The following is a 26,910-nucleotide window of genomic DNA, read 5'->3' as shown; positions in this document are numbered from 1 at the left end:
GTGATCGATGAGGTGAGGAGGTGACTCATTTATTTACTCTTCAGTCAGAATTTTAAAGCTCCAGTTGGGTTTTTATGTCATTAATTGATCGTGCGCGTCATGTCTTCTTCGATTTGTTTGCCCAACAGTTTGAGGGGACTCGTGGCGGCTGTCAGAGAAAATATCTTTCGTGATGGTGCAGACACTGAGTGACAGAAGGTCCTGCACAGTTTGGACAGACTCATCACTTTCATGTTGATCTCTTCTGAACAGCAGAGAGCGTGGAGAGGGTTAACAACTCAAAAGGGAAGTAGGCCATCAACATCCCTTTTTTATGGGCACATTCTGAGGCTGGCTGTAAGCGTGACAGAAACAGCAAGCGAAACAGAGGAATATTTGATAGTGGAATGTGTCTGCTTAAGCCAGTGCTTTTTTTTTTTTTTTTTTTGGATCGTCTATGTTGTAGTTGATGCATACACAACACAACATATGAGGTTGTGGCTGAACTGGTGGAAAAATCTCAGTATGTGCAGCTTCCCCCTCACTGCCTCAAATCCGCTCGTACTTTCAGACACCGAAGATATTTTCTCTTTCCCTGGATAGAGCGAAACGCTTACCACTCAGCTCGATTATTTTGAGTCATCCAGCCAAGGCTGTGGTACTGGGCGTGAGTGTAAAAAAATTCATCTCCGACCACACATACATCTGCCTCCTCTCAGCGGTGTTGGGGTTCTCCTCCAGTCCGCTTGAACGGCTGAACTATGAAAACTGCAATACTTTATAGCTCATTTCATGTGATTTCAGGCAGGATTATGGACGTCCAAGTGTCGTTACTCGGGCTTCTTCTTTTGATAGGGAAGTTTAGCTGTAAACCAGCCAATAACATGGCCTGGAAGAGGAACAGAGGACAATGCCAAAAGTCAGAATATAATTGTAAAGGTAGGAAACTGAGTTTACCTGTGTGATTGCGTATCACAACGGCGTACAGCCAAACATGAAGGCGCTGTGCTTCATTGCATGTCATTGGTCATTGATAACATTGATCATCTTATCAAAGAGCCTCCAGTAGCCTGGATACTATCACTGAGTCTAAGGCGCGTTTCTACTACATGGTACCGGCTCTACTCTGCTCTACTCACCTTTGGTATCGGGTACTTTTTTGGGGGTTGTTTTCCATTAGAAGATATTACCGCCTCAGTGTACAAGGTACCAGGTACTTTTTCCACATTGGAAAACCAAAAAAGGTGAGTAGAGTGGTAGAGCCGGTACCATGTAGTGGAAACGCACCTTAATGGTGCTTTCACTCTTCTCTTGCCAATCATTGGAAATAATATTTGCCCTCAAGATAAGGATGCTGCAATTTAGTTATACTAGTAATTCACAGAAATGTAAGTTGGTATGTTGGTTCATTTGTACACCAGAATGACTGCTTTGCATTAAAATGCATCAGTACTTTTGAGAGGCAGACTGAAGGAATTTTGTGGTCTTGTTTAGGGTTAGGCTTGGGAGCAAATGCATTTTTTTCAGTGGTAGTTATAACCAGCAATTTTTCTCATGCTGTTTGCTTTTTGGTTTCTCGTGCAAAGCAAAATGTTTGTGTTGCTTTTTCTCAATTGCCCCAAAAGATGTAGTTTTCAGAGTATTGCAGCTATTTTATTGCAGTGTGATCATTGTCCAGTGTAAAATGATGGCATGAAGTCTTCTGCAGCTTATGATTATTTTAATATCATTGTTTTAATTTAATTTTATTTTAAATGGGAACTATGGGCATCTTCAAAATTCATACATATTATTCCTATGTTGTAAGACAATCCAAAATTATAAGTAAACATTATCAACTTCCTCCCAAGTCCAAACACAGTGCTAAAACTCAAATTTGTGATAATGATATAATGTTAATAATAAAGTTCATTCATATAGCACTTGTCAAAACCAATGTTACAAAGTGCTTTACATTTAAAAGCACAAAAATACACACAGGAAAAAATTTAATTAGCAAAAAGTACAACACAAAAGAAAAAATTAAAAACAGTGGTTGAATCAGTAAAACACAAACAGAGCATTGCAAGACTTAAGTGCAGTTTCAGGAGTAAAATATATTAATGAAATAATCCTTTAAAGAGAAATAAAAGGAATGCCACACGATAACCATACGTCTTGAAAAAAGATTTAAAGGAAGATAGCGATGTAGCAAGAGTGAGATCCTCAGGCAGATCATTCCACAACCGAGGAGCCTTAACAGCAAATGCTCGGTCGCCTTACGCCTTTAAGCGTGAGGTGAGAACTGCCATCAGGTTTCTGCCTGAGGATCCCAGACTTTATACTTAGTGACGTCACCAAGTATAAAGGCTGGAGCTGCTCCGTGGAAAATGAATAGTAAAAGATGTTCCAGATGACTGAGGGCACAGAGGGAAACGTTCTGATTGTATGGTATATTTTCTGTTTCTGAACTGAGAACACTCCAATAGAATAAAGCTCATTGAATATAAAAAAGAAAACAAACGTTCAGTGGGTCCACAAAATCAGGGTCCCAGTCATTGTCTGTGGAGCAGCTCCAGACGTAAAGCTTGATGACGTCATGCATTTGAGACCTCTCTGACTTCTGGCTTTGAAAGAGAGTAGCTCATGTTCACACACAGAGATTAAACTTTCCTCGGCCATTGAAATAACATATTGGAATTCTTAATTTAGGTGGCGTTCCTCTTAATGTGATTTAACAGTTAGAATTCCTGTAACCACACACAACAGTATTTAAAGGCCAAGGAGATATCTTAAAATAGCTTAAATATTAGAGTTACAGAGAGGCAGCAGGTCATCACATTTAAGAAGCCTGAGACAGCAAATGTTTGCTTGAAAAATGACTGAAGCAGTCAATCAATCTTTGTCGGTGGACTAATCGTGACCCCCCTACAAGAAATGGATCATTCACTACTTTTTCACTGCTTTTCTCTCCCATGTCATCGTGCAAAACCAGCCTGGAATTAATGGCCCATCCTGTTTTCTCTTTGACCTGTCAAGACCAGATGTTCATATTTTCATTTTCAACAAATGGGCATATGCAACAGGTCCAGTAGATGCAGGACAGAAAAGCCTACTCATTTTCTTAAAAACGACCCTTTGTGTTCCAGTCTAAGACATGTACTGGAAGCCATTTTTACACAGAGATCAGGCTGTAGGGCCACTACGACGTCCCCGTTTTACGGAGCTTTTGCATTTTTACACAACACCAACATCAACATCACGCTACTCCAGTGTGAGATTTTTGATAGCATGCTGGCATAGCAGAAGCAAAAGGGGCATGACATGTAACACAACAGGGTCTGCTTCCATATAACACACGTCTGCAGTGCTTTTTAAGCAATAATAATGCCACTACGAGACAATAGTTATAATTTTCCAACCCTGTTATATGGCAACTGATTTCAACCTCTGCTCGGAGGGTAAGGAGCTCCTGAATCCCATTATTTTAACAGCTGCCCAACATTTTTGGTTGTCTTTCTTCTTTGTTACCTTAGCTGCTAGCAGCTGCTGCTAGCTGTTTTTCAAATCTCTGGCGGTACGTTGCATACATAACATATCGTCAATTCATCACACCCATTCTGCCCATGGTCCCGTCCTGCAGCCTGTCCCTTTTAAGAACCCTCAGTTCAGTGCTGTTACCAGCTCTGTTGCCGTCATTAAGGCGAGACAACTCTGTCCCCCCATTCTGTGATTATACCAGTTATACTGAACGACTAGGTGGCATAACAGTGTGATATTCCTGCCTTGATCAGGCAGTGTAAAAGGGACTTGAAACTCAGTTTATAGCAGCCTCTGTCTGGTGATTCCTACCTCTGTCTTCTCATGGAGTTTAATCACAGTTGTTTTCCTCCGCTCTGCTGCTCTTTACCCCAGGGTTCTATCAGTCTGTCTTTTGCTTATGTATTTTTATATTTCTAAAACTAATAAACCTGAGTTGTCTTTTCCAGCTCATTCAGTAACTACAGACATATTTTCTGCCATACATAAATCGCCCACTTCAGGGATTTAAAAGTGTTACTTTGTGGGTATGAAGTGATGCACTTGGCCAACAAAAGTGTTTAATTACATTGTTGAAGTGTTTTGATGAGAGCGTTTTGACTTTTTACACGTGAATAGTTTGAACGATGCCCAGTTGGAAGTAAAGGTCTGAGTGGATGCCAGGAAACCATTCTCCCACGATATTTTAACACTACCATCAGTAGTGACGTAACAGATATCGATTCACACTCCAGTCATCCAGTTTTGAGGATCACTGTAGCATCAGTGTCTTTTTTTAGATGACCGGAGACTGATCTAACCCATCTACTTCAAGTTTTACCAAACTGTGAGGTTTTCTTCCATGTTGATGTTTCATATTTAGCTTCAAAGGGCCTTTGTTGTTTTCTCTGCTTCTCTTGTTGCATTTCCTAGATGAAGCTTGATGTCCTCTCCGTGCTGTAGGCTTAAAGACCCAATTTACTCTTTATATTCTGCTCTATCTATAGATATTAAAAAATGCAGATCACTCTTTATGTCAAATGTAAATGGGATCTTACTCCTCGGGCTCACTGTGGTTTCAGTATGTTGGTGCTGTTTGTCTCGATGATACGCATGTCTTCACTCCTTTTGCTTTCTGTTTATGAATATGATCTAATCCTCTGTTTTTCTTTTATCAGAGGGGTTAAGATGGGTGGCGCTGCCATCTTAAGCATGCTGGAGACCTGAACAAATACTGCTATACTGCTGCTGAGGAGCCTCAACCACCCCACCCATGACATTCTATAGTGTATGTCTATGCCTATAAATATACACACGATTAATGCACAATCAATAGGTCATTTATAGTGAGTACATAACCACACACATTTTATTGAAAGATAAGTAATCACAGCTATTTAGTTTTTGTGAATGAAATGTAAACTCTGAGATATTTTTTTCATGTATGTGTTAAAGGTCCAGTGCATAGGATTAAGAGGGGACTAACTTGGCAGAAATTGAATATAGTATTCATAACCTGATTTTTATTAGTTTATAATCACCAGAAACCAAACCATGGTCCGCTGGCATGTTTGTACAGTAGCCCAGAATGAACAAACCAAACAGCGGCTACAGATAGGCTCATTCACCACATTTTCCTGTTCACCACCAAAATTCTCCTACATGCTTTGCACACGGGAGAAGTCTCGGTTGTTTGCAATTTGCAATCACACTGCTGCAGGTTACTAAATCCTACACACTTGACCTTTAATTTAAAAAAAAAAAAACAGCCATTGTAGATGGTAAACAAATCTCATTGTTTCCAAAATGACAAACATTGTGCTAGTCATTTCTAATAACAATGATGCCACTTTTTACAACCAGATTAATGAGAAAATCAGGTACAAACAGATGTATACACAGTGATTTCTATACTGTTTAACATGTGATTTCTTCAGCTATACTCCAGCAAATGCACATGGTTTGATTTTAAATTTGGCTTGAAAGTGGTCAATATTTATTTGGTTTTTCTCTCACAAGTCAGTTTAAGTTAGATGCTACAGATGCTTTATACTGGAAAGATTAATTATGGCTTCAGAGGAATTTTAATGAAACCATTTAAGACTAAATATCTCATGAATCCAAGACCACAGTGTTGATGTTGTTTGGAGCATCACTTGCAAAAAAAAGTTTGAGGATAAACTAAATGACTAACTTGTTTATGTTGTGTGTCTCAGCTCACATCTCAAACTGTTGTTTTTCAGGAACCGTTGATTGGTGTGCCTCAAACTCTGTAATGGAAAATCGTGGTGAGTACCGAGTTGCTCGTTGTGGTTTGTTAAGTGCAGTGTTAATGCTGTGGAGAGAGCTGTAGATCCACTCGTCTCGCTGTACATCCACTGTGTTTATGGGGACTGTCTAGCCTCGGCACATTTTATGAGCCACTCAGGACTACAGCTATACATCTACTCAACCTCAGAGACTGGTTGAGGTTCCCCTCCCAAAGCTTGGCTTTTCAGGGATTTCCCTGATTGGCATGGGTTCGTGTGTTATGTGTATCACAGGAGAGATGGCTCGGTGAACATCTTTTGCGTCATCGTTTAAGTTCCGCCTAAACAGGTTTGATTTTGAAAATGAGTTGTTTAACTGCTTTGGAACGAAAAAGGAAGTGTTGACCTTGATTATTTGCACTGGTAGTTTTTGGTCCACTGTCACCTCAGTTAACCAGTTCCTTTTTGTTAAACTGCTATGCCAAAAAAAGTCATTTATAAATGTCCAAATGTGCTAAACACTAAGCCACCCCAAGTGACACTTCCTGTGGCTACTTCACAATAAAAGCCATACCCAATTCTCATCACTACAAGACTGAAAAAACACCTGCAAGTGTGATCAAGGGTTGAATTTTCATTAAAGAAATTGTATAACATTTTTGGAGAATTTGGCTATTGCTTTCCTAACAAGAGTAAGACGAGAATATTGATGTCACTGTAATGAAGCTACAGACACCTGCCATTTAGCTTAGCTTAGCATAAAGACTGGGCACAAGGAGAAACGGCTAATATGGGTCTGTCCTAAGGTGACAAAATTGGCCTACCAGGGTTCTTTCGGGCTCACAATGAGGCAGAGGTGGCACCATCCTGCACACACATGCTACAACTGGCTCAAGGAAGCACTTTTTAAATCAAAAAAGAGAGAGTTGCAATGATTCTATTATATTAAAAAACAAAGATGAATAAATTGCGGCCAAATTATTACATGGATAGTCAGTGGTGTCTATTATGTGAATTCCTGGATATTAAATGTAATATTTAATATCCAGGTAATATTTGTTTGTGTACTGAAAAAGTGTATTATATATGAGCTCTGTTTTAAACTGAGAACATGACTGGGAATACTGATGATCTGAATATCTCGTAAAACTGATTTTATTCTGCTGGCAAAGACTTTTTTGAAGCATTTAAAAGATACATTTATTTTAAGTAATCATATCTCACTCACTTTTACACGAAACAACTTTATTTCTTTAGATTTCACAGGTGTAAACGTTTTAGTCTCAGTACAAGATGGCGTCCAGGTACACAAAAAGAGGAGCATGAAGCAACGTCCATAAATTTGAGTCTGACTGCCATGTGCAACAGCATTTATTAACTCCCAACTGCATGTATAAAAATAATATGGAACAGCAAGGAGGTTTTTTTGTGTGTTGTGTGTGTGTGTGTGTGTGTGTGTGTGTGTGTGTGTGTGTGTGTGTGTGTGTGTGTGTGTGTGTGTGTGTGAATTCGCCCCCACTTTGCTCTTTCATAAGAGCTCTTCTTTTCTTCCTCTTTGGCAGTTTTGGCAGTGCCTCTCCCGGTGCAATGTTCTGATTATGATAGTGCCGCAAGTTCAGCGTAATGGCACAATTGCAGTTACAAATGACAGGAATCCACCAAGTGCAACACTTGTCAGAAAATAGTGTTTTCAACTGTCAGAGTTCTGTGGAGAGCTAGAGGCGGGATGAAATTTAATAGAGGCAGCCGCCTCATAATTGTCTGAGCAGGAAAAACCCTGTTTGCACCTCCTAGACCTAGAGATTTGTTGATTTTACAGTGGAATAAGCCAGACTATTACCTGGCCAGGTGCACTCACTCCCTGGTGGACTTTATTACCCAAGGACAGAGCTAGGCTAGCTCTTTCCCCCTGTTTCTAGTCTGTGTTTTAAGCTAAGCTAAGCCGACTAGCTGCTCACACACAAGAGTGGTATTGATTACCTTATGTAACTCGTAGCAAGGAAGCATATTGTCCAGACAATGTGCAATAACCGGCAGTTAAAAACATGTCCTCTATCACTGAGGGACTCGCAGCAGCGACATGTGGCTTAATACCTCCATCCATAGGTTCCATGTTGGATGGGGCTATCAATGTGTGTGTGTGTGTGTGTGTGTGTGTGAGTGTGTACCTGCCTCAGTCTGCTGAAGTGGCCTGGCCCAGTCTGTTATCCAGGTCAGGCCAACAGGTTCTGGGCTCATGCGGATTGGCTCAGCTCTCTCTGGAAGCCAGCCCGGTGTGGAGGCTGTATTTGGGGCACAGGGAGAGAAAAGGAACGCTGTCGAACACACTAGCTCTCCATCTTTAGAAACGGTTTCGAGATGCAGCCAAACACTCAGAAAAACTCTGATCTATCCAGGCATAATGGCACAGCTCAATGCTCCAGATTCCTCTGTGGAGCAGTCGGACAAGGTTTTCTGAAGACACACACAAACCTCTAAAGAAATCAAAGCACTAATTCAGAGGTCCAGTCTGTGCTTTCTCTTTTCTTATAGTTGAGAGAAAGCTGTCTCTTTTTCTTTCCTTCTCTGCCCCCCTCTCTGTATTCCAGCCCCAAATAGGGCTACTCTCCTTAGCAAACATGTTTCAAAGTCATGCTAATGCCTCCAAGACTGTTCAAATTGTGATAAGACACTTGGAGATGTGCATAAAATGGTGTCTGGAGGCATTAAGAGAGGTGAGCGGCATGACTGTCACCATCTGTTAGTAGTAGTAGTTGTAATAGTATCTTAATATTAGTGTGTATGCAGGAAATAGAATCAGCGGCATATGTCAGATCAGCACACCTTGACTTGTGATCCTTCCTTCCTCCGTTTAACAGGTTCAGTGCCATAGCTGTGATCCTTGTCTAAATGTTGAGAGGGAGCAGCGTCTCAGACACTTGACCTTTACACAGCTCCCACAAAAGTCATGTCTCTCATTCTGTGTAACATTTTACCTCATTGAGGCCGTTGATTGAAATTGCTTCGTTTTCCTTCACTTGCAGACTGAATTAAGGTTTTTGTTTGTCAGGTTAGATGCTTTACTAATTTAAGAACTGCTTGTACAAACATTGTGTATATGTTTGTCTTCTATCTTCTGTTCTCCTTGTCATCTCACTGCGAGGAAGGCAAGAAAACACTGACACCAGTGTGTTAGGGAGACGATTGTTTTCAGGGAACACTGTGTGGTCTGAGGTTTTAAGTCAAGTTTTTCTGTTCCAAGATCACAGTGTTGAAAGTCGCTGTTCTCTTGAGACCAGCTGCACCACAGAGCATACATTACATTTGACATGCATTATTGGACGCATAGATTGTACCACATACCGCAGCACACACATCAAATTGAAAACATGACTCGTGTCTCTCCCAGGAATGGTTGGCATCTTCCAGTGAATGCTGACCTGTGCTATGAGCCAAGGAGGGAGGGTCAGCGAGCGAGGGGGAGAGCGAGTCCAACTCCTGGAGGGAGGGAAGGTCTTAAGGAGATTGCAGGAGGGAGGGACGGGGGAAGGACTGAACTGAAAGGCGTAGAGGACTGGTAGACGAGAGAAACGGAGAGAAGAAGAAAAGACCTGAGGTTGAGGAAGAACAAGGGACTTTGTTCAAGGAGGAGGAAGGCAGGTGCAGCTGTCTAGTGCAGTGTGCACATTTCTGGGTGCAGGACAGGTAGAGGCCCCTCAGGGGCTGGATCATGGGACAGAGCCTTCGTGTGGAGACCCCAGCTCAGGACCCTAAACAACTCAACAATGGCGGTGAGTTGCTGGACTCTCTCATGCATTCTGTTTGTACTTTACACAGTTGTGCATTCCTCAACAGCAACACACACAGCATGGAAATAGTGTCATTTTTCAGTGAATTAAAGCACATAGGAGAGATGAGGGTTGGAGATTTTATAATCAAGTCTCCTCTCTCTGCCCCCTCCTTCACTCTCACCGCCACAAGGAATGTTAAATCATTGGGGTCACGTGGATGAATCTCAGCTGTGTTTTTACACACTCATGTGTTGCGCACTTATTTTCTTAGGTTACAGTGCACAGGAAAGTGGATTTCTCAACAAACTTAGATGTTGAAAAATACATTTTTATTTTGGGATTATTGGAAGTGGAGATTTTGGCTGATTAAGAGGTTTTACCTAATTTTGGATCTAATCATAACTTTTTCCCCTTTTGACTAGTGCAGTTTTGTTTGTATTTTTGTTATAGAGTGTAAACCCGTAGAACAAATGAACCTTTAATTATAGATCTTGCCCACAGATTGTATAAATAATGGATGTAGCTACCGTAAAGTCGCCCATTGGTTTGTGGACTGCTGTTTTGAAACCTGGTGGGTTTTTGGAGCCAGAAATGGCCATATTTGGATGACAGGTTGGAGCTGTGGAGGAGCGAGCGGTGGATCTGACTCAGTCTGTAACAACTGGTAGCAACGTCTCTCTGACAGCCTGTCACTCAAGCAGGCCCGCCCTTAAATATGTTTAACTTTGGGCCTTAATGTAATGTAAATGGCAATTATTTTAAAAAATTCAAAAACGCCCCCTGTAAAATTGTCATGAATGTTGAAATAAGCTATAGGGACAAAAAAAAACGTTTTTTTGCACCAGGCTGTAACATTTTTCCAACCTCAAGCAGCTATTCTAGGAACTACAGATTTTGGCACTTATGCATTGACTTAATTTTTCAGCTTGATGGTTGCAGCTTGATCCTGGCCCTGGGATTGAGTGGAAAGCAGTGAAAATCTTATATGTTATATAATATATATTAAAATATTTCATACTTTAAACAGCATGCTCTAATGATATTTCTTTGGCTTACTGCTTTTCTGGTGTAAGGTTTTCAATGGTTAAATGATTTTATGGTACATAAGATCCCACAAGAAGCAATGGCAGCGATTATAACCCCTTTGTGTCAATTAAGCAGATTAAAATTCATAATCTGGCTTGGCAGATTGGTTAGGGTTATAATGAGGTTGGAGGTATTTCCCAACCATTGCACCCTGTGGAAGGGGGCGTCTTATGTAAGTGATCAGGATGGCTTTGCTAAAGGCCGGGTCCTTTAAAACAACAATCTCCTTTAACCACATGCTCACCTGACCAGCCCTGCCGTGACTCATCGAATCATGAGGTTAGAGGGAAATCTGGCCTCTGTGGGAGATGTTTGAAAGGGTGGTAGGTGTGGCTTCAGGATGAGGGGTACGTCAGAGGAACACACACATACACACACACACACACACACAGTGTCACACACCCCCATGTTTCCTGACTGGTACGCCTTATCTTGGCAGAGCTCCTGATTACAGAGAATGACTCTGAGAATTCTGGTTCAGGCCTCTTTCTGAATGGAAATGGGCTTCATATCATGTAGATGTTTTTGCAGTGAGAATATGAATTTGTTTTAGTGTGTTGTACCTCGCAGCTCTGTGTTTGTACGAGCGGTACTGTGTTATTGACTGAGAGGGGAAGAGGTTGTCTTTGTTCTCGGTCACAGAATCAGGGTGGAGTGCCGTTTCCTCTCTGTGTTTCCAGGCTGCCCCCCTCCCCTCCCTTCTCCATAACTCCTGTACTTTTTCTCTTGTTGTAGCTCTTTTTTACCCTTTGCTCCCATTCCCACTCCCACAGTCATTCACAGCTGTAGTGCCACCACACGCCAGACTTCTTCTCACTACAGCTGAAACAATGACATGTGGGGAGAGTTTTTCTCTGTATCTGTGAATAAGATTTCCGAGTGGATCCACAGCTCTCTCTCGAATGTGATAATTGAATTGGATGTACTGTGCTTTCTTTTTGTTAAGTGTGTCGGTGGATTGACACATTTTATAATCAAGCATCCCTGGCTAATGTACAATCCTCCTAAGGATATGGTCAGTCATCTTTTTCAAATAGATGCCTGCTGCATGGGCTGAGTCCTCTGCGATCGTCATCTCTGCAGTGCTTTGGAGTGTGCAGGCCTGGCACAGGCAGCTCTTATCTTGCTTCACTGGCTTCAGCTGAGCCACTGTGTCAGAGGCTTCTCTGACAGAGCAGTCTGCTGTGTGAGAACCTCAGTTCTGGATCACAGGCTGCCTTAAGCAATGCTTAATCTGGATGTTATGGCAGCTGGTCTGAATCCTCAGATTTCTACCTCGCCAAGATAAGCTGGATTTCCATGGTGCGGACATGTCCCTTGAACCCGGAGTCTCTCTGCTGTAGTTTCGAAGAGCTCTCTGCAACTTGTCGTTCTGGCACTTTCTGTTGGGATAAATACAAGACAGTTGATTTGAATGCTTCCTGCTTCCCCCATGGCATGCTGTTTCAAGTCCCGCCACCATAGAAGCTGGACGCTTAACACTCCTCTTCCAGGTAGAATAGTGTCTGTTCTTTTGAAAATGTAACTTTTCAACAATCTTGACTTTTCAACATTTAACAACAAAACCTCATTTTTGAATTGCCAATAGTGCATGAATTCCAGCAGTTCTGATTTGAATTGTTTTGGTGGTTTTACTGTCAGTCAGGTTTCAGCAGCACTGAGGTAGCCATGTGGAATAGCGGTTAAAGACTCTGTCCTTCAGCTGCAAAAATGGGTTTGAAACCTGTGTCAGCAATCATCCACCATGCTAAAATGTCCCTTAGCAAAATACTGAATCCCTGCCAGCTCCAGGGCTGCTGGTCTGTAGCTAACCCTGATGTCCCTGCTGTGTGTGTCAAACAAAAAGTCAGCTTTCACTCAAAATCATGATATAGTTGTTATTATATTCCCACATTCTTTATCGGGCTGCTAAGTATGGTATGAAGGTATTGTGTGAAAGCACATTGTTGTGGGAATCAGACTGGGAGGCATTATTGTCGCCGAGACATCCTGTGTGCTTATGAGACTGGATGTTTTAGATCGGACCCTTTTCTCTCTCCACTGGTAAATATTATGTCTGCTGAGCGGGCAGCTGCAGCCTTGGAAGAGCTAACGTTTGAAACTCTCTCTGAGCTCAGCACCCTGTCAGTTGGCCTGTCAATCACACAACCTAGAATATGTAACCATGACTACAGAATGCCACTTAATAGAGTACTTTAAGCTTTAATGACATCTCATAACGATCAGCTCTCTTTAAAACGTTTCTTAATTGTTGGCTGCGTGTATGTGTCATGACCACTGTTACATTCTGCTACTGTATAGCTGCATCCATGTGTGAGCCCCTCTCCTCTGTAGAGTCAGTGAGGGCTGAAAGGCTGATAAGGCACTAGTCTCCATCCAGCCAAGGAATGTGAGCACTTGACAGTGAGAAATCCTGGCTGAACGCCAGCGTCAGACCTCTCCTGTTAACTGTGGATGTGTGGAGGAGTCCATGAGCTCTCAGCATCACTCTGCCAAAGCACACTCAGTCCCCGAGAACTAACAGCTAAAGATAATAACAGCCGTAATGAGCACGGCCCTTCCTACAAAGGCAGCAGATGAGCTCAGTTAGACAAGAGAGATCCTGTCAGAATATTGTGACTGCTGACGGATCTATACTCTTATTTTCCACGCTCCCGTGTCTTCTTTTAAATCGCACAAATCCAGTTGGATTTATATTAAAGTACTGCTTTTTATTTTAGATGATGAAGCTGAGCAGCACCACAGCACAATGGTGGGAGAGGGGGGCAGTATGGGGGACAGCACCCCTCCCCCAAAGCGTAAGGGCAAGTTCTCCACCCTTGGCAAGATCTTCAAGCCGTGGAAGTGGCGGAAGAAGAAAAGCAGCGAGAAGTTCAAGGAAACTTCAGAAGGTTTGTGGCATGAACTCATTGCCCACGCACCTTTTGTTCTCTCTCGCTGGTCATATCAGTTACATTTCATCAAAATTCCTCAATGCATGTGATCCTGCCCAAATGTTAGAGGACGCTTTGGCTTTCCTAAAATTTTCAGCGCACCTCCAATAAGACACAAAGCTGCTAACAAAACATCCTGCTGAATGAAGCTCTCTAAACTTGCCTCTGTGATTTCTGGAGCATGACGTCAAACGCTAAATGTGACTGATTTAACAGCAATATTTTTTCCTGGAAAAGTGTGTAATGTAAATTCTGTTTATTGACGGCAGAGCTGGAGAGAAAGATGTCGACGAGGCGTACGCGACAGGAGCTCATAGAACAGGGGGTGCTGAAGGAAGTCCCGGACAACGGTAAGAGTGCTTGTGTGATGCATCTGACCCGTGTCTGTACCTGACAGCCTGTGGCTATCACACCCACGCAGGTGCAGTTAAGTCATCAGTGCATAATAGCAGGAACACTGTCCTCTTAACTGGCAGGTGTCTGAGACATGTTTTTAAAAAAGGCAAATTTACTTTCACCTTGCTGTTTTTCAGAGTAATGTAATATCTGTTTAAAATGGCATGCCACTCTCCAGAGCTGAGGAAAAGTGGAACGAATTGTGCCCTGCAGCAAAATAGCTTTGAGAGGGGTGTGTGCAAGCGTAATGCTGCTCCCGCTGTTGCAGAAGCCCATTTATTAAACCTACAGCTGCTCCTTCATCACACCAACAGACACAGACTCTGTCTACAAGGCTTGGGTTAAGGGCACCTTCCTGTTTGAATGTGGCTGCAACTGCAGATTATTTTTCTTATCGATTAATCTGTTATTTTATATTAATTTCTCAGTCTGTAAAATATCAGAAAACGGTGCAGTAAAGAACATGAAGAAAGGTCCGTACACTGCAGGTCCCTTAAGCGCAATTTATTAGCACATCCACAAGTGTTGTTTTGAGTTAATGCTCTTATTCAAACTGAAATTACAGGCAGAAAATAGTCCAAAACCGGCAGATATTTGACATTTTTGTTTGAGAAATGACCTACGGAATAACACAAATTAAACAACTAATGGATTGATGGACTAATAATTTCAGATGTTTCTGCACTTCTGCTGTATTACATCTATGTTCAAGAGGGAGCGAACAATAAACTCCCCAAGTATTCTGCAATATCAAACAAAGACATTGGCAGAACAAAATATTTTCAATAATTTAGATTGAAAAAATAAAAATATTTAGTGTTTAGACAAAAGTGTTGGTTCTTGACATATTTGTGTGTTTATCGTTGTATTTTCATCAGACACTTGTATTTTTGGTCAACCTCTTCAGATGCAGATTCACAAAACATGAAGCAGCTCTACATGAAGAATGGCCACACTCTTCCTGTGAGCGCTGGGGTCGGAGGAGGTGGAGGAGTCGTCAGTGGTGGCAGGAGTCCCTGCAACCAGGGCAAACTCCCCTTAGAGTCAGACTTTAGGATGAACCCGGCCTGGCTCACCCAGCCAGACGACTGCAGGGGACGTTCTCCCTCGGACGGAGACCGCAGGGGAAATCTGGGCTCCAGGGGCACGGGACTGCATGAAGATGGGCGTAGGGGGGGAGGGATGGTGCCACGTGCACACACTGAGGGCGAGTGGAAGCCTAACATGGTCTGGCAGGGCCAGATTCATGGCCAGATGGAGGAGGGCAGACGTGGGGGCAGACTTCACCCGGAGGATGGGCAGAAGAGGCCCGGGCTGCAGAAGGCCCCATCGGAGGACGGCAGGAGGAGTCGGCCTGCGGAAGTGGACTGGAAGCCCACGCTCCCTCGACATGCGTCTGCTGAAGAGGGAAGGGCCCGCAGAGGTGAGTCGTAGCTTATATTTTTTTAAATCCTCGTCCAATCTCAAAAAGCTGTAATTATTTTTGTAAATGAAGCTAAAGATAAGGAATAGATCAATGGTTCCCGACTGGTCCAACCACTGAGTCCAGATTTCTCCTGAGTTATTAGTTCAAGGTCAGCACATAAGAGAAATTACCACATATTCAATTTTATTTGACAACGTGGAAATAACATGTGTCCTTAAAACACAATGAGACAAAACACATTGTGAAAATAAGGTGCAATTAGTTAAATCCAGGGGAGTTTCTAGGATTTGAGGTCATTGGTGGCTTAGCTCAGACCAAACCTGTGGACCTGCAGGTTTTTTCCTCTAAAACTTTTGGCCATTTTTAAAGGACAGGTACCTTCTAAACTGCAGGCCCACCGAGATAAAAATGGCCAAAATGACAGCGTTTCTCACAACTAGGAATTTTAAAAACAGAAATTATCGTTGGATTTTCACATTTCCAATGGTGCTTGAACACATCATGTGGACGAGCACATTTTCCCCGAGTCACTCAAGGAACAATATTTGTAGTTTAGGAGATGGTTAAAAAAAAAACACACAGCCAGTTTTTCACAAACTTGACATTGTGGCAAGTCACTTTTGGTCCATTCGGTGTGGCCCTGTGATCCTCCAGTTGGAAACCACTGGTACAGATTTCACAACTTGACCTCTTTCATCCATGTTTGAAGATCAGTCTGTATTTTTTTTTATCACTCACTCCTACAGTCACTTTCCTGCTTATGTGCTGTCCTCCCAGATATAGACAGGCTCCTGTCGGCTCCCAGGGGCCCTGCTCCAGCTTCGCTTCTTATTCCGGAACATGAGGGAATAGCTTGTCCTCTCTTTTCCTCTCCTAATTAACGTGGCACGATCACTATATCCATTATTGCCCTTTAACGCTAACACTGTCAGCTCAGTGATAATTGGTAAAGAGCCACAGCTAATTGATTTTACTGAAACATTACACTTGGAGAAAAAATGATGTTTTCCGTTTTTAGTTGTCCAGTTATCTCTTATCTGACTAGTGGATCACGTACATTTTTTTCACCACTTCTGCGTCCATGTACAGAAGTATGTCGGGTAGATCAGAGGAAGCCTTAATGATCCACATGTGGAAGGCAAAAGAACAGATGCATTATAGAGATAACATCATAGCGATAAGCCGCTGCAGAACTACTAAAAGAAAAGATGGAATTCTTCCTATGGAGAGATTTGTAAATGAACACATATTTTCTCCCACTTTCCTTCATGTGTCCGTGCTCATCTCTTTTCTCTGTCTCACCTTGTATTTTCCTTTTTTCTTTCTCTCTCTGATGCTGCCTTTCTCTCCCACTCTCTTTCTATCTTTATCACATCTCCTGCTTTCTGTCCTCCTTTTCTCTCTCTCTGTCCTCTGTCTATTCTTCATCCTCACTTCCTCCTTTCTGCCAGATTATTTCCTCTTTGGCTGTGTGACATCACAGTGATAAAGGCTTATCTGTAAATAAATAACCCTGAACTTCAGAGCTGCAGCTTTGAGGAGTGGCGTGGGAGCAGCATCAGCAGCGTGGGGGGTGCTTGGGGTGTGCTGCTGGGTGGGCAGTGGGAGGTGGGTTTTTGGTGGTAATTGCAGCCGCCTACTCTGTTTATCTTCACAGCTGATCCCTAGATAATGCAATTCTCAAACAAGTGCTATTGCAGAGAGCGCTTGGAGAGGTGAAGCGGCAGAAAATGGCTCGCTGCACAGTCCCTGAGCTGAAACATTTATAGCTCTGCAGAGAGGTATTTCATAATGAGATGTCACTAATTCAGTAATGGAAAAGTACAATTTTTTAAATGCCTGCCTTGTGGACCACAGCTGGATACAGATTTTAAAATGTTAAAATGTTGCTTTCTCAGTCTCAGTGGAAGAGGCTCTGAGGTTATTTTGGTGGAATTTTATATAACGTATCCCCATGATGTGTTTTCACAGAGTCAGACAGCCATTTTGTCCCTGACCCAGAAGCCCTTCGAGACACCCTGCGTGAACCTCTGCCACCCAAACAGTCTGTCATGCCTCCAAAATGGCTGATGACCTCCACCCCTGAACCTGGCAGCAAGGGTCAACCTCGCACCCCATCCAACCACCCCACGACCCAGTACTGCACTCCCTCCGCCCCCATGGCTGCAGCGCCCAAACCTGTCCGGTCCGTCTCCTCTGCAGGCGCGTCCACTCAGCAGTCTCCGTGTGTAGCCCCGACCTCCACATCTCATGGCACCAAGCAGCCCCCTCTGCCCCCACCCAAACCCGTGAACAGGGGCAACGCCACCATGCTGGGTGAGTTCTGCTACACTTGCTTCTGTTAGCAGGTGATGAAGGGAATAAACACACTATCAGTCACAAATGTGCATTAGGAACATTCAAATGTCTGCTCACCTAGCATGTAGTTTTCCACTGGCGAATACAATGTGTACATCACAACACAGCAAGCCACACACACACACACACACACACACACACGCACACACATATATCCTGGTAATGATGTTATCTGAACAGCTTGAGCAGCTTTTCCCCAGCTAATTACTTATTACGCCTGGACTATTTTAGCTGCAACTTTTCCCCAGAATTTTACACTCTGACGATAACAGGAACTCTTGGTCCTGGTTGTGCGACGCTGCTCACACAGATGCAGCGTAGTGGTGGTGGTGGTGGTGGTTGTTGTTTACTGTGCGTTTGTCTCATCTGGGATTTTGCCTTAATTCCCACTCGGGCAGAGCTGTCTACTTTGATTCATTTTTAGCTTATCAGGAGATCTGATGATTTTTTTGGTACATTACAAATGTGTGCACTTTTTGTACATGTCTGTAGATGAGTCTGTGTGATTGAATTATGCGGGGGGGGGGTATAATATGCTATAAGATGTTTATTTTTCTCCCTTATTTATCAGTCATGTCGTCAGATAATCATGTGACTCATCAAATGGGGGAAAAATATTTCTAGATGTCCTGTTTGATGTCACTGGAGGCTGTGTTGGTTATCACTTGGAAGCTAACAGCATTTTCAGCTTCACAAGCTGGAGTGCCAAGAATAGGCCAGCCACAAATCTAATTTAGATCTTATCGGTTGCTGCAGTTGTTGACAGTTTGCCAAAGCTGTCCATAAAGTCAAACTTAATCAGCATTATCATTTAAAAGGACTTGTTTGAAATTTTGGGGAATATACATTTACTTCCTTGCTTAGAGTTGAAGACAGATAATCAATGCCGCTCTCATATCTCTCTGTTAAATATGAAGCTACAGCCTGGAGACAGTTAGCGTAGCTTACCTTAAATTACATGTTTTTTACATTTTGGTTTTGCATGCATTAAACCAATGAAAAATAATTTGTTAATAACAGCTGGTAGGTGGATTTTGTTACCTTTGGATAGGGCTGGGCGATATGGAGAAATTCAAATATAACAATATGTTGATGAGATTTTCGATAAAAAATCATCATTAATATGGATATGATGACTATGTGGATAAAGACAAATAATAGAACAGCTAGAACAGCCTGGTAAGTTCAGTCACTCATAGTAATGTTGGATTTTTTGCCATAATCAAATATGCCCATATATAACTACTCATTTGGCTGATAACAGACACCAAATTCGATATATCCACTTTTTTCCACCTAATTTTATTGATCATCAAGTCTCTCTTGTAGCGGAATTAACATCATATTATGCATACTCTTATCATGATTGCCCACCAGCAGATGGAGACATAAAATACAGTGCTTTTCAATGTATGGGATATTCATTCACTGTGCAGAAAAAGACCATTAATTCAACTCAGGATTGATTTGTTTTACATGCTCTTTTTGTCAGTAAAAAATATATTTATATCAGATTGTGATAGTGGCAGAAATCAGCATGACGGCAGATTCCGATATTTCATTTTAGAGCCAATATCTGCTGATACTGATGACGTGCCGATATTATCCTGAATCCTCAGCCAACAACGTCACTTTACAGCCTATAAAACCAGGAAAAGGGTAACAACAAGGGTATTATATCCAAAACCTAAGATAATATGTAGTCTCTTTTCACAATATCAACATAATATCAATATATTGCTGACAGCTGCCTTGGGACAGGGCCAGGCTAGCTGTTTACCCTGTTTTCAGTCTTTAGGTTAAGCTAAGCTAACTCCCTCCCGATTGTAACATCATATTGGACAGATATATATAAGTGTGGTATTGATCTTTTTATCCAACTCTTGGCAAGTGACTAAATAATTGTGTTTCCCATGATGTGGTTGAGTTTTTTCAATATAATGACAGAATAATGCACATTTATAGCAGTAACATCCCTCTTATCACAGCGCACTCAACAACATATATAGTAGCCACATGTACCTACAGTCATTGAACACTCCAGCTGAAGGCCTCCGTCTCCTCCCTGTTAGTCTCCGCCCTGCAGGGGGGAGAGAACGCTCAGCTTCCGCTCTACTGGTCCTGCTGGAAGCGAGAGTGCGACTACGATGTCTACCTGTCCCTGCCTGTCTACCTGTGCCGGCGGGCCGGAGGCCTGCGCTCAGGTAAAAGGGGGCCATCTGGTATCTCTGTTGCCAGGGTGCCCGTGTCTGTAATGCCCCCCTTCAGAGTCTGCGTTCTTCATCATGTCGCGTCCTTTCTCGCTGCCAACATGTTTTTCTCCCACGATGCCTTTAACTTGTTGACTGGCCTTGATTGCTTTTCTTTGGATGTGATATATAAGAGCCGCATGCACATAATGAGCTGATAATGAGGGTGCTGGGTGCTTTGTGTACACGAGAGAAAACTCTGTGTGTGTGTGTGTGTGTGTGTGTGTGTGTGTGTGTGTGTGTGTGTGTGTGTGTGTGTGTGTGTGTGTGTGTGTGTGCGTGCGTGCGTGCGTGCGTGCGTGCGTGCGTGCGTGCGTGCGTGCGTGCGTGCGTGCGTGCGTGCGTGCGTGCGTGCGTGCGTGCGTGTGTGTGTAAGCAGTTGAATGTTTTTAATGCTGTACTCTCTTATTTGGCATGTGAACAAGGGAGAGCCTCAGCAGGTTCCAGCTGTGGCCTGCAATGCATCAAGTGAAATTTATAGTGCTAATCCACTCAGCTTCTGCTCAACTGGGATGCATGGGTGGATATGAATGAATGGATGAATGGAGGGGCTAAAGGGTTCTAACATAAGGCCTTGGCTTGAATTAGAGAGGAAGATCTAATCCAGTTCAGTTCACTGCATGTTTGAAGTCGGGCAGCACTGGTCTCTTACTATGCCTCAGTAGCACAGCTATGGCTTTAAAGCTGCTCTACAGAGTTCTAAGAATTGTAAAGCAATATACAAATGTGCATGCAAATAATTGGAGGGTCTGCAATTTAGCTTTGTGTTTAGGAGCTTTTTGCACTTTAAAGATGCTAACAGACAAAGTTTAAAGGCAGGCTAAGAATCTGTCTGTTTAGAGCATGTAGGCTGTGTGTATCTTCTTCGTCTCTGTGACCTGGGGCACATGCTGCACACTGGTTTGTTAGGGCAGTGCGTGCATTCATGTCGACTCAGTCATGTGACCTGAAACACTGTATGCACGCTATAATGCTCAGTCAGACATGTAATCCCAGTATTTATATTTGTTCATGTGTATTCTGTCATGTTGGGTGCATTATACATGCAGAGCTGATGCACGTGCACTCATGTCACAGCAGCAAACTAGGTAGAAAAATAAAGCACTTGCTTGCAACTCACACGCCTAAGCTTTATCTTTTTGTTTTATGAATGGATGTATTAACTGTTTTTCCATTCGCAGGTGACGTCACTCAAGCCACGGGAGGTGCCAGTCTTGTGCCAGCCAAGCCCTCCCCACCACAGCCTCCTAAGAGGACCACCCCCGTCACCAAACGCAACACAGAGGACTCAAGCCATCCCATCAACCCCTCACCACTCTCTCTGGAGGACCACAGCAACCTCCCTATGGGCTTTCAGCTGCCTCCCCCTCCTCCCTCCCCTCCTCTTCCAACACACATACCACCCTCCCCTCCCCGTCAACACATACACACCCACCACCTCCACCATCAGCACTCCTACCCCCACCCACTGCCCCAACCCATACCCATGCTGTTTGACCCACCAAGCCCGACCAATGAGTCTCCTCAGCGCCCAGCTCCTGTCCCGCTACATATCATGATCCAGCGAGCCCTGTCTAGTCCCGGCCCGGCTCAGCCGCATCCAGACGGGTCGCAGCGTGCACACACACTGCTTTTTGAAACCCCTCCAGAGTATCAAGGTGGTCGCCCCCTTCCTGTCAGCATCCAACCACTAAAACTGTAAGTTTCTCAATACATGACATTGATATTCCTTCAAGACATAATCACAAGGTTACATGAAAGAGGGTAGCTGCAGAAGTATTCCAAGGCCTCTATCTACATGAGATCCAGCTTTTCATGTAACCATAACCTGCCAGGAGCAAATCCCCTGATTATTACAAAGTCAGGTATAGCTAGAAGAGGGAGGGTTGGATATGGCTCCTGATAAAGAAGGCTAAAGTGTGTAATGTTGAGGGTTGAAGACCTACATTTTAATTTGGTAAAAACTAGTCTAAAACATGTCAGTCCTTTTTTCTAAATTAGTTAAATACATACAAACACATCCTTATGTGGTTGTTTTCTTTTACCATCAGATCTGAAGATGACTACTCAGAAGAGGAGGAAGAAGAGGAGGAAGATGATGAGGAAGAGGAGGAGTATGATGGGGAGATCCCCCAGCCAGAGCTGGAGCCACGGAGTCGCAGATGCTTGGTCGGAGACACCGGCGTTTGTGTCATCCCAGGGGGAAACAGCAGTGAGGAGGAGGATGGAGAGGAGGAGGAAGGGGATGAGGAAGGAGAGCATGACATGCGTGGGGAGGACAGCGACTCAGATGGTCCTGTGCTTTATAAAGATGAAGAATCTGATGAGGATGAGGAGGATGAGCCCCCACTTAGTAAGCAGAAATAACTACATTTTATGATAAAAATGTAAAAAAATATATATATTTTGTGTTTATAGTTTCCAGACTTGGTCAAATTTGACCACATCTCTGCTTGTCTTTTATTCAGGTGCCCTAGCCAGCAGGGTCAAAAGGAAGGACACCTTGGCTCTGAAACTGAGCAGCCGTCCCTGTGCCCCAGACAGGGACAGGTTTACCCAGGAGAGGAGCGGCAGAGACGACCAGCCTCCAGGTCAGACTGGCCTCACCTGGCAGAGTAGGGAGCAGTGGGAGGCCATCCGCACACAGATCGGCACTGCACTCACGAGGTAAAGACAGACATCATCACGCACTTATGTGCATGTTTCATTTCTTTTGTAGCCTTTAAACTGACATTCGTGAACGTGCGTTTCCTGAAGAAATATGGAGATCATTTCTTAGATCTTTGTCCTACTTATTGCTTGAATGACAAAATGATGAATTCGTGTAAAAATAGTCCTACTCTTTTTCTTTTTTTTCCCAATTCAGGCGACTTAGCCAGAGACCCACTGCTGAGGAGCTCGAGCAGAGAAACATCCTCCAGCGTTAGTATCAAATCTGTCTTTCCTTTTCGCCCTTGTTATCCATTTCTGAACCTTACAATGCCTTCACCAAGATAAGTCAGTTTTAAGTTGCTACTCTTTGACAAGTTTGGACTCATTTTTTGTGAGCTTTAACAAACATTACAGCTCAGATCGGGCTGATGATTTGTTCATGAATTACATTTTGTTTATGTAAATTGAGCTACATTTTAACATTGTTGAGCCAGGTCTTCACAATGCACAAAATACTACATTTTTTAACACATGCAGTAATAGCGAGAATTAGCACTTGAAAAGACGGTTTAAAACATGGATCACAGTTCAGATGTCTAATCTTGGAAACTGCTTTTACTCTACCTTTGGTGCACTTCAAGCCTGGCTTTTATGCAGTATCTAAATAAAGCTCTGTTTTTGTTTTTCTTCTTCCCTCTCTTTTTTTCAGCCAAAAATCAGGCTGACAGACAAGCTGAGGTTAGAGAGATCAAACGCCGGCTGACCAGGAAGGTGAGGCAACACATCCGCAACAGACATCAACTGTCAGATCGTGCATTTGCTGGATATTAAATTGACATCTGTTTATTGTAGCTGAGTCAAAGACCCACAGTTGCAGAACTACAGGCAAGAAAGATCCTCCGATTCCACGAGTATGTGGAAGTCACGGATGCCCAAGACTATGATCGGAGAGCAGACAAGCCGTGGACCAAGCTGACTCCTGCTGACAAGGTAATCATTCAGTTTGCCGTGTTCAACAAGCACTGGTTTATGTTTCACATAACATTAGCATCAAACGTGTTAGCACACTGACTCTCTTTCCCGTTGCTTCGTCTAGGCGGCCATCCGGAAGGAGCTCAACGATTATAAGAGCACTGAAATGGAGGTCCATGAAGAGAGCAGAATCTACACGAGGTATCCCTTTTATCAGATGGATCTTGACATTACAATCCTTTCAGTCCTGACGGATTTGGCGGCCACCATGGTTACCATGGGAACAGCAAAAGTGATTTAATACTACAGCAAATACTCTATGTGCTGCTACTTACAACAGAAGAGTAGCTGTTTTATCTGTTGAAGGTGAAGCAGTTTTTGTTGTTCCATTACTCCCTGGCATGTTTGAAAGTTATCCATTAACAAAAAATACAAAAAAAATTACTTCTGCCTTGTTTTGTAGAGGAAGTAACGCTTCCAGCACTAACCTCTGTGTCAAATACATTTTGTTTCATGTGACTGCTTCACAAAATAAGCCACCTCGTGTGTCATTTAAAGATTTTTTAATGGGAAGCAGAAGCAGAAATGTTTGGTTTGCATTAGCAGTTACTTGATACAGCTCTGATACAGAGTTGTGGGTGAACAGTCAACAGTGAGGGTGATATGAGATTAAAGAAATGTAAAGGTGGATTATGTTCATGCAACGAGTAAAGCCCTTGTGCATGTGAAGGCAAATTGAATCCAGCACAGAAATGATGGACCCACCACTAACAATGAAAATAACTATAGAGAGATCCAATTTCAGAATGTAAAAACATTGGCTATTGATGAAAAAATACAGACCATAGGTAGGGTTGGTTACTGACTGAATTACATCAGCGCTACCGAGTCATGTTAAATCCAGGCAAGGTGAAAGTACCGTAAAGCGCACCAAAACCTGGAAGCCAGCCAGGGAGGTCTGAGGCCGGCAACAGAGCTCCACAGAGCCGCTGGGTTCAACTTCAGAAAGGAGGCGGAAGTGCCTCGGAGCCAGTTATGGAGCTCCATCGGCCACCCTGTCAGCTGCTCTCTCCCCTGTTCAGTCGGCTTTCCAGCAAGTCAAAACAACCACTGCAGTGCCAATGTGTTGGGATGGGATGTTGGCTGGTCTACTTTTTTGACTATAATATCTGAGTGATAGCCTAGTATCATTGCTACAGAAGCAGAAACAAATACAAGCATGAAAACAGACAAAGACAAAAGATAAGCTCTATGTGTGATCAGAAAAGAGCAGAGGAGCAGAATTTCATTTTAGTCTACCACATCACCCCTGCAGCTTGTTCAAAAAACACTTTCAGTACCCACAGTGCCATTGGGTACTGTACTGAAAATGGAACTGCTATTGTGTCAAATGTGAACAGTAACGTACAAACGCTACAAACTGTATCAAACGTGGGGTTTGATTTCAGGAAAATCTTTATGATTGTACCATTAAACAGAATGTTAAAGTCTGTTCATGCCTCATAAGATCTTTCTGTTTTGTTTAGGTTTCATCGGCCTTAGCCCCCTCCCCCACCCCCTCACCACCGCCTCTGCGCGGATAATGAAGCACTTAACATCTCTGTGAGGCAAGAAGCTGCTCCCTATGCAGACAGATCGCCCTTTTTCGTTGCCCGAATGTACTGTACAGATTATCAGGGAACGCCTGGAACTGACTTAAAACAAGAATGCTTCTCGCTTGCCCTCCATTACCCTACCACTACATTGCTTTCACTAAACTGAGGTGGTGGTGGGTGAGGACCAGATGCAGTATTTCTCCCAGACGACAGGGGGAACCACGTGCCAATGAAGCGGGGAAGTGGCAGAGGACCTACAGGGCTGACTCACTCTGCTGTTCTGTGGTACCCCTCAGGGACTTGGATCTAGTTACAACCTTTAACGCGGCCTCATTCTGTGTTGCCTTTTTCTTCTTTACTGTATATGGAAAAGCTAATTCATCTTGTTAATGTAATAACACACAATAATAATAGTAATAATAATGATGATGACTTATAATACTCCACAGTAATAATAGATAAGAGACAAACAGCTGCAGCAAGAGCGGGCTGGAGGGTGAAGACTGGGATATTCTGTTATAGGACTGGACATCTCTGGGATATTGTGTGTGTTTTATATTAATTGTGTACAGACTGCTATTGTTATACCTTAGAATGAAACTTGGAAAGATCTAATTACAAAATATTCTGTAATGCACAAGATATTTTATAATGTAATTTTGATCACATGAGTAGTGACAGCTTTTATTTGAGCCTTTTTTTATTTGGCTTGCCTGTATTTATGATTGTGATGTGAGGTGGCCATTTAAGTGTCAGTATAGATATAGAAAAAGGGGCAGGTCAGGAGGCTTGTTGGTGTTTTTAATGTGTGCCAACATACCCGATGCCTAAAGGACTATAGGATACTGGTTTTCATATCACTGATTTCTGCAATCCACTGCATGAGCCAACACAGTATCCAATGCCAATGGATCTGGATAATCTCTCTTCATTTATACTTTTTTATGAGTTTTTGTACTTCCCTTTAAAGATCAAACATGCAATGCATTCTGTAGCCATTTTGAATAAGGTCACGCTAGTAGTGTGTATACTAAGAATTAAATGTAAGTTGCTGTGCGTGTAGATCAGGGATTTATCAAAGAAAAAAATCAGAAAACGTATAAACGGTCAACAGGGAGTCATTTTGGCTGGAATCTTTTGAAACTGCAGAAGTGTTTTATCTCATATTGTTGTCTGGCCAGTAGCTTACAGGGTTCTCTATGCTGTGTACAGGTTGATATAGGTTTAACTGATGCTTGTGTATATCTTGTCTTCCTTTCATTTGAAAAGAAATTTTAAATATGAAAGTATTATAGGTTGCTATTTTTTTAAGCACAGAATATTAGTTTATGATTAATTGCTACAAGAATGGGAATATGAAAGTGTACCTTTTCTGTAAAACTAAGTTCCTTTTTAATTGAATGTGGAATTGTATGGACTGACAGTTTTCTTTTTAATTGTAAATAGTCACATCTGGATCTAATTAAAAATCGTACAATTCCTTGAACCTGTGCAATGACTCTGCACCTGGCTCTTTAATCAATAGATCTGTCCAACCTATTGATGTGTACAGATGGAGATTTGTAGGGAAAACTTAAATTTGAACCTCTTGATCATGAATATGAGACTGTAGTGACACCTGGTGGCAAGTGAGGTGCTAAACCTGGAGCTAGTGTAAGATGTATCATGCATAATATATAATCAATGGATTGTTTCAAAATTGTCAGCATAAACAATATAAATAGGTCTAAGTGTATTTTCTGCTGCA

General features: G+C 42.7%; 1 protein-coding gene across 7 annotated transcripts in view; it reads left to right on the top strand.

Moving 5' to 3' along the window:
- phactr4b (phosphatase and actin regulator 4b) overlaps positions 1 to 26,649 on the top strand; it is a 31,712-nt gene extending 5,063 nt beyond the window's left edge. For 4 of the 7 annotated variants that reach the window (XM_042489811.1, XM_042489809.1, XM_042489810.1 and 1 more), the window contains exons 2-16: positions 4,656 to 4,765; positions 5,721 to 5,765; positions 13,303 to 13,473; positions 13,785 to 13,865; positions 14,819 to 15,334; positions 17,309 to 17,653; positions 19,768 to 19,899; positions 21,126 to 21,642; positions 21,996 to 22,297; positions 22,413 to 22,611; positions 22,811 to 22,866; positions 23,306 to 23,367; positions 23,449 to 23,586; positions 23,693 to 23,769; positions 25,095 to 26,649. In XM_042489811.1, coding sequence (XP_042345745.1) covers positions 5,753 to 5,765; positions 13,303 to 13,473; positions 13,785 to 13,865; positions 14,819 to 15,334; positions 17,309 to 17,653; positions 19,768 to 19,899; positions 21,126 to 21,642; positions 21,996 to 22,297; positions 22,413 to 22,611; positions 22,811 to 22,866; positions 23,306 to 23,367; positions 23,449 to 23,586; positions 23,693 to 23,769; positions 25,095 to 25,110 — 2,625 coding nt within the window. In that variant the 5' untranslated portion in view covers positions 4,656 to 4,765; positions 5,721 to 5,752 and the 3' untranslated portion in view covers positions 25,111 to 26,649. Of the gene's footprint in view, positions 1 to 4,655; positions 4,766 to 5,720; positions 5,766 to 9,276; positions 9,497 to 11,930; positions 12,076 to 13,302; positions 13,474 to 13,784; positions 13,866 to 14,818; positions 15,335 to 17,308; positions 17,654 to 19,767; positions 19,900 to 21,125; positions 21,643 to 21,995; positions 22,298 to 22,412; positions 22,612 to 22,810; positions 22,867 to 23,305; positions 23,368 to 23,448; positions 23,587 to 23,692; positions 23,770 to 25,094 lie in introns of those variants that run through there. The other 3 variants (XM_042489808.1, XM_042489807.1, XM_042489813.1) reach the window with 3 other exon arrangements.
- The last annotated feature ends 261 nt before the right edge of the window (positions 26,650 to 26,910 follow it).

This window comes from Plectropomus leopardus, chromosome 7 (genome assembly GCF_008729295.1).
Source record: "Plectropomus leopardus isolate mb chromosome 7, YSFRI_Pleo_2.0, whole genome shotgun sequence".
Taxonomy (NCBI): domain Eukaryota; kingdom Metazoa; phylum Chordata; class Actinopteri; order Perciformes; family Serranidae; genus Plectropomus; species Plectropomus leopardus.
The sequence above is the reverse complement of the archived record's forward strand: the minus strand, read 5'-3'. Positions and strand labels throughout refer to the sequence as shown.